This window comes from Arachis ipaensis, chromosome B4 (genome assembly GCF_059453495.1).
Source record: "Arachis ipaensis isolate K30076 ecotype BB chromosome B4, ASM5945349v1, whole genome shotgun sequence".
In the NCBI taxonomy this organism is placed as follows: Eukaryota; Viridiplantae; Streptophyta; class Magnoliopsida; order Fabales; family Fabaceae; genus Arachis; species Arachis ipaensis.
Genome location: NC_142439.1, coordinates 118,290,960 through 118,298,627, shown reverse-complemented (window position 1 = coordinate 118,298,627; position 7,668 = coordinate 118,290,960). Strand labels below are relative to the sequence as shown.

The window sequence follows — 7,668 nt, the reverse complement described above, 5'->3', positions numbered from 1 at the left end:
TATGATTGAAGCTCTGTTTCATTGATAGTTTGGAATTTATAGTATATTCTATTCTTTTTATCCTATTTTGATTTTCAGTTGCTTGGGGACAAGCAACAATTTAAGTTTGGTGTTGTGATGAGCGGATAATTTATACGCTTTTTGACATTGTTTTTAGTATGTTTTTAGTAGGATCTAGTTACTTTTAGGGATGTTTTTAATAGATTTTGTGTTAAATTCACATTTCTGGACTTTACTATGAGTTTGTGTGTTTTTCTGTGATTTCAGGTATTTTCTGGCTGAAATTGAGGGACTTGAGCAGAAATCAGATTCAGAGGTTGAAAAAGGACTGCTGATGCTGTTGGATTCTGACCTCCCTGCACTCAAAGTGGATTTTCTGGAGCTACAGAACTCGAAATGGCGCCCTTCCAATTGTGTTGGAAAGTAGACATCCAGGGCTTTCCAGAAATATATAATAGTCCATACTTTGGCCAAGAATAGACAACGTAAACTGGCATTCAACGCCAGCTTTCTACCCAAATCTGGCGTCCAGCGCCAGAAAAGGATCCAAAACCAGAGTTGAATGCCCAAACTGGCACAAAAACTGGCGTTCAACTCCACAAATGGCCTCTGCACGTGCAACACTTAAGCTCAGCCCAAACACACACCAAGTGGGCCCCGGAAGTGGATTTATACATCAAATACTTACTCATGTAAACCCTAGTAGCTAGTTTATTATAAATAGAACCTCTTACTATTGTATTAGGCATCTTTGGATTACCTTATGATCCTTTGATCACGTTTTAGGGGGCTGGCCACACGGCCATGCCTGGACCTTCACTTATGTATTTTCATACGGTAGAGTTTCTACACTCCATAGATTAAGGTGTGGAGCTCTGCTGTTCCTCAAAGATTAATGCAAGTACTACTGTTTTCTATTCAATTCTTCTTATTTCGCTTCTAAGATATCCATTCGCACTCAAGAACATGATGAAGGTGATGATTATGTGTGACGCTCATCATCCTTCTCCCCTATGAACGCGTGACTGACAAACACTTCCGTTCTACATGAAATAAGCTAGAATGAATATCTCTTAGATCTCCTAACCAGAATCTTCGTGGCGTAAGCTAGAATGATGGCGGCATTCGAGAGAATCCGGAAAGTCTAAACCTTGTCTGTGGTATTCCGAGTAGGATTCAATGACTGAATGACTGTGACGCGCTTCAAACTCGCGAGTGCTGGGCGTTAGTGACAGACGCAAAAGGAGGGTGAATCCTATTCCAGCATGATCGAGAACCGACAGATGATTGGCCGTGCTGTGACAGAGCATGTGAGCATATCTTTCACTGAGAGGAGGGGATGTAGCCACTGACAACGGTGATGCCCTTGCATAAAGCCAGCCATGGAAAGGAGTGAGACTGATTGGATGAAGATAGCAGGAAAGCAGAGGTTCAGAGGAACGAAAAGCATCTCCATTCACTTATCTGAAATTCCTACCAATGATTTACATAAGTATCTCTATCTCTATTTTATTATATAATATTCGAAAACACCATTATCACTTTATATCTGCCTGACTGAGATTTACAAGGTGACCATAGCTTGCTTCATGCCAACAATCTCCGTGGGATTCGACCCTTACTCACGTAAGGTATTACTTGGACGACCCAGTGCACTTGCTGGTTAGTTGTATCGAAGTTGTGACAAATTATGAATGTGACATCACAATTTCGTGCACCAAAATTTCGTGCACCAGCTACCTTTCTAAATTGATTTCCGAATTCGCTTCTTCGCTCATTTCTTTTCAATCCTTTGAGGTAGTTGATGCACCTTAAGTCTAAAACACTTAAAGAAATTTTATCACGGCATCAAATTACATAAAAAGAGATTAAGGATAAAATTGTGTGTGCGACAGTTAGTGATGGAGATGAAGTTAGGATTAGTTAGTGAGATAGAATTAGTGAGATAAAGATAAAATTGTCAAAAAGATGATTTTAATACCAAATGAAATGTTGAGGATAATTTTAAATTAAAAATAAGATAAAAGACAATTTTAATTTTGACTCCAAATTATAAGACCAATACTTATTCTTTTGATGTATTAAGACCTGAACAATGAAAAAAAATATATTATCATCCGATTACACACTGACCAAGCTTTATAAACAAGTATGAGGCACTCAAGAAAACCAAGACTCTGCATAACTAAACTTGTGACTCACTAAACATATTACATACCCAAAACAGAAACTTAACAGCTATATCTAACTAACTTTTCTCACTAGTTTTGGGTTATATGTCCTTGACACCCCTGACAAATATCTTGCCACGCATCGGAGGAGGCTTGTCTTCTCTGAATATTCTTCATTGCACTTGTAATTATGAGTTATGATGTCAACATATTTTAACCCACAACTTGTCTGTTGTCTCTATCGTGACTAATAATTAAGATTCCAAGCTAAATTCATAAGATAATTGTATTTGGATTTACATTTTTTAAAGTGAAAAATGAATTAAATAATTTTATTATCATTAATTTTGTAGCTCTCATTATATATGAGTTTAACTATCTTAATTTAAGAATGTTTAATTCTCCATTTGATCATTTTACTAACTCTCTTACTTTAAAAAAAAATCTTAATCCATTGTATTCATATCACAGCAAGATCGAAAGCTAGAACCTCCCTCTCTTTTTGACATTCAGATAAAAACTTCTCCCAGCATACAAAGTGAATTTTCTAATTATTGTGCACTCCATGCCAGATGAACTCCTTACAGATCTCGTCAATTTTATTCCAAAAAATAAACTCCGAAGAATGTACAAATTAAAGTTTGCATAATGTACGAGAGATTGGTTGAAAGAGCAAATTGAGCCAAAGTAAATCTATCCATCTATATCAAGTGTATATAAAAAATTGGTCACCATCTACGTATATAAAATACACATTAAAAATAAATTAAATAATACATATTTTTATATACAAATACTTAATACTGATATTTTGTAGCACATAACATATTTAAATTCTACCCGTGTATATACAATACTATAAATTTTATTATTACAATTCGATTGCATAAATTGCAACTCCCTCTTTCAAAACTAAATTTAAAAAAAATAAAAAATTCAGTTCTCAGAATTCAACTTGAGGCAACTATTAACAAAGAATTTGAATTTGTCTATCCCTCCATCATTCCAATATTGGTGGATTAATACCTCATGGTTGCCGGGAAGCATTTAAAACGAGCTATATGTGGAAGTACATATAAAATAGGAAAATATTATTTTACCAACTAAAAACAATTTGACAACTAATAATTGAGAGACGAATTATCGAATTGTCTTTAGCTATTAAATACTAACAATAAGTCTTAAAAGGACAATTTAGATAATTTACTTCCTGCTATTAATGGTCAAATTACTTGTAGTTGTTGAAATAATTTTTTTTTAATAAAATAATATAAATATAAATAATGGTGCGGTTGCAATGGAAACGAAAATAAAGGTAAGGGAGTGTCTCCACTGTGAGTTGGTCATAAAAGTGAAACAATCTCTGTATATCTCTCTCTCTCTGTCTTTAAATACATGCTTCCATATTTTGTATCTATATATATCCAATTAATTAAGTTGGAAAACCATAGAATAGAAAAATTAGAAAAGCATAGAATTGAAGAAGATGCCTTGCCTTTACATAACCACCAACCTTAACTTGGATGGAATTGACACTAATCCCATCTTTTCTGAAGCAACCACTGCTGTCTCCACAATAATCGGCAAACCTGAAAAGGTATCATCTCTGCTCTTTATTTTCCCTTTATTCTTTCTCTCTTTCTTTTTCAGTGTTTTTCAACTAAAGCTTATTGTGATTGATGTGAGATTTAATTTGTGTGTGGATTAAAACAATCATGGATCATGGAGTGTTTTTTATTAGGGTTTAAGGATTCTTATTTTTTCACTTCATTGCATGATACTACTTCTCAACAATATAGAAGCGATTCGTATTACTTTTTTTTTTCTTTTCTTTTTTTTTAGCTTATAAAGTTTAGTAAAGTTGTAGACCAATATATTTAGGTATGTAGAATTAAGATTACGAAAGTCTAATTTAACTCTAAAAATTAGTTGTTTGAGTAAGAAATGTCTTATATATTTATAGTATTTTTAAAAAATTTATTCTTAAAAAATGTGAGACTTATAACATATTTTTTTTTTACATATAAAAATAATTATCTAAAATATGAACATTTGTAAGTAAGTGATCTAACGATTTTAAATTGGATAGATTTTAAAATTATATCATAAAATTACTTTTTAAAAAAAAATTTAAAATAATAAAAATTAAAAATATATAAATGAATATATCTTTAAGAGTGTTATTGTAAATTTGAAATTGAAGCAGCCAAGTTAGTGGTTCAATCATTTAGCTATTTCCAGAAAGATAAGGTACCAGGCCATGGTAATTAATATAGTATATACTCAACAATGCCCTTTATATAAGAAAATTATAAGATATGATTACTTAAATAGAACTAGGCCCAAGTTTAGACAGGAAAATAAAGATTTACGAGATAGTGTATGTTTAGAGTTTAAAATTACGTATACCGATATACATATTATTTCTGATGAGGATCCAATTAAGGAGTTGATGGTTTTCCTTATATTGGTTTAGTTATTATTTATAAAGAAATAAATTTATATAAAAATAAAGAAATCATCATGTGTTGAAAAACAGAAATAACAAGAATTGGTACAATATATGTATGACATAATTCATTGTATTTTTCCTTAAAAAATATGAGTTAGATTTGTTGTAAAAATAAGAATTTAGTCAATAGCCATATATAGCAGGAGATCACAAAAATATTGTAAAAATTTTAATCTGGTAAGGGTGAAAATTATATCTTAATATATTTTTTAAATAACTAATTTAGATCGACTTATAAGTTATATTAGACTTTTTCACCCCAAATAGTGAAATATTACTTTTTATAAAAGATATTTCATACACTTTTATATTCACCAATCACCATAAAAGCCTCATTAATCCTTATTCACATGTTTATATTTTTTATTAATTATTTTTTTACAAATATATGTCAAATTATCATTATCACATTTTTCTCGATCCAAATAATAGATAAAATTCTTTGCACCATCCTCGCAGTCGCAGATTAGAAAAGTTTAATTTGCCCTTTGTATGCAAATCAGGTCCCAATAAATAGTAATTAATTAAGAAAATACCACTAGGGCTAATTAATTAACAATCTCGTTACGTTATCAACAGCATTTCTGTCAATTCTGATTTATAAGAGTATTTAATTGAAATGTCTTTGTGGATGTATCTAATAAAAATATTTTTTTATGGCTATATCTAATAAAAATGTCTTTATAGACATATTCTCTTTATACATGTGTTTAAAATATAATAATTAATTATTGTTGGTAATAAGTTGACAGCTAATATATTGATATCCTATACTTTTTCATTAATTAATCAATCCTGCTAATAGCATTTTTATCAATTTCTGCCAACTCTTATTTATAACTGTATTTAATAAAAGCGTTTTTATGGATATGTTTAACAAAAATATTTTTTTTATAGTTACGTTTAACAAAAATGTCTTTATAAATATATTTTTTAGATGTATTTTTTTATAAATGTATTTAAAATATAATAATTAATTTTATTAACAATAAGTTGATAGATAATATGTCGATACCTTATACTCTTCCTTAATTATAAAGATATGCACTTCAAGCTAAGTCGTCATCATCATATTGATTATTAATGTACGGAGCGACGATGTTGAGTTCTTTCTTCGTATAAAAGTAAAACAGTCATGGCTTATCTCTTGAAGAGAGGACAAAATATTATAATACTAAAATATTATATTTGATAATCATATTAAAGGTTCAATGAATTTTGCTCCGGGTAATAATTTGTGTGTTAATATATAATAATGCAATGGAACATTCTGAAACCTATTCCTTATAGCTCACATGTGAAAAAGGGGTGGATAGTGGAAAATACTGTTACACTACATGCACTGCAAATTGCACTTCAAGTAGTTGGAATAGGAATAGTCTCATCTTGAATAGCTAGCTATCTTCCACCATCCTTTGTGTAGTACCACTACCCCAACACCACTTGTAATTAGTGTTTTTTTTTTTTTTTTCTGAATCTTTTTTCTTTTATATATGGTAGTGTTATTTGATCATAGTAATATTTGTGGCTCATTATTTTTGGGTGTTTAGAATATTATGTATGTAAAATTGACATATAATTTTGTTCCTTCAACTTTTAGTAATATATTTAGTTATTCATATGTCCCTTCAACTTTTAGTAAACATATAATTTTGTTGAATTGATGACATAGAGATTAAAAGAAAAGACCTTTTTATATATATATTTTTAACTCGTCGACATAACATTTAGGAAACATTTTAAATGCACCATAAAATCAGGTATTTAATAGTTTATTTTAATAATTAATTTCAATTATAATATATATAATTGATATTAATTATTAAAATCACTAGAACATTTAAGTCTGTAATATATTTAAAATTTTTTCTAAAATTTATATTCTAAATGAAATCTAATCAAGATAAAAAAGAAGTAATTGCTTTGGTGTTTTACAAATGGTGTCTAATTTTTTATTTTAAAAAATAATTTAAGTAATTTAGACACTAAAATAAAAAATACCATAAAATTCGTCTAAAAAATATTATAGAGTAAAATATTTACATTTTGCCTTATCCAATAGAAACAATAAAATAAATCCATATCCACGTGTAAACATGCACACACACACACACAAATCTCATCATGAACCCAAGTAAGTAGTATATTAATTGAAAAAGTTAACATTATTGCAGTTTGTGATGGTAATTTTGAAGTCGTCAGTGCCAATATCATTTGAGGGAAACAAGAAAGCAGCTGCATATGCTGAGATAGTATCAATGGGTGGCATCAATTCAGAAGTGAAGAGGAAGCTTATTGCCACCATTGGCACCATTTTGGAGACCCACCTCTCTATCCCAACAACAAGATTTTTCCTCAAAGTCTTTGATACAACTGCATTTCGTACAAACTCCAAAATCTAATAATAATAATAATAATACTAATCATGCATGCTTAGCTTTCTGTTTCATCATCATATATATATTTATTCTGATTATCTCACATGCTATATATGAGATATTATTGATGAGTCATTGAGCTCTAATAATAAATCATTATGGGCTACTTTAATTTTAATGAGTGTTTGTACTGCTGTAAATAAATTAAATACAATTGTTCTATTTGCAAGTTATGCTCTAAGAAATCAAGTTCTTGAGATGAAAAACTTACATATATATTATTAGATGAAATTTTGAGGTGATTATGAAATTTTGATAACATTTAAAAGTATAGTTAAAATTAAAGGTTATATATATATTTTAGCTATGCTATTTGATAGTATTTTTTAATTTGATCACTTTTTATTTTTTATACTTTTTAAATTTTAAAATATTATCAAATAGTAAAACAAAAAAATATAAGTGTAATTTTAATTACAATTTTTAAGTATCGTCAAAGTTTTTATAACCACTATAAAATACACTACATTATTATTCTAGAATTATATTAATTTTTTGAATCTTTATTAATAAGAGAGGTTATAAAATTAAAATATTTGCTTCTAAA

At 29.2% G+C, this 7,668-nt stretch overlaps 1 protein-coding gene across 1 annotated transcript; it reads left to right on the top strand.

Annotated features, from left to right (window-relative positions):
- The first annotated feature begins 3,505 nt into the window (after nt 1-3,505).
- LOC107637979 (uncharacterized) lies at nt 3,506-7,306 on the top strand. The gene is made up of 2 exons (XM_016341193.3): nt 3,506-3,768; nt 6,858-7,306. The coding sequence occupies exons 1-2, from the start codon at nt 3,658-3,660 to the stop codon at nt 7,083-7,085; spliced, it is 339 nt and encodes a 112-aa protein (XP_016196679.1). The 5' UTR covers nt 3,506-3,657; the 3' UTR covers nt 7,086-7,306.
- The last annotated feature ends 362 nt before the right edge of the window (nt 7,307-7,668 follow it).

Coding starts and splice junctions, on each gene's coding strand:
- LOC107637979 (XM_016341193.3), top strand. CDS start 3,658: ATGCCTTGCCTTTACATAACCACCAACCTTAACTTGGATGGAATTGAC. Junction 3,769..6,857: donor TAATCGGCAAACCTGAAAAG/GTATCATCTCTG, acceptor ACATTATTGCAG/TTTGTGATGGTAATTTTGAA.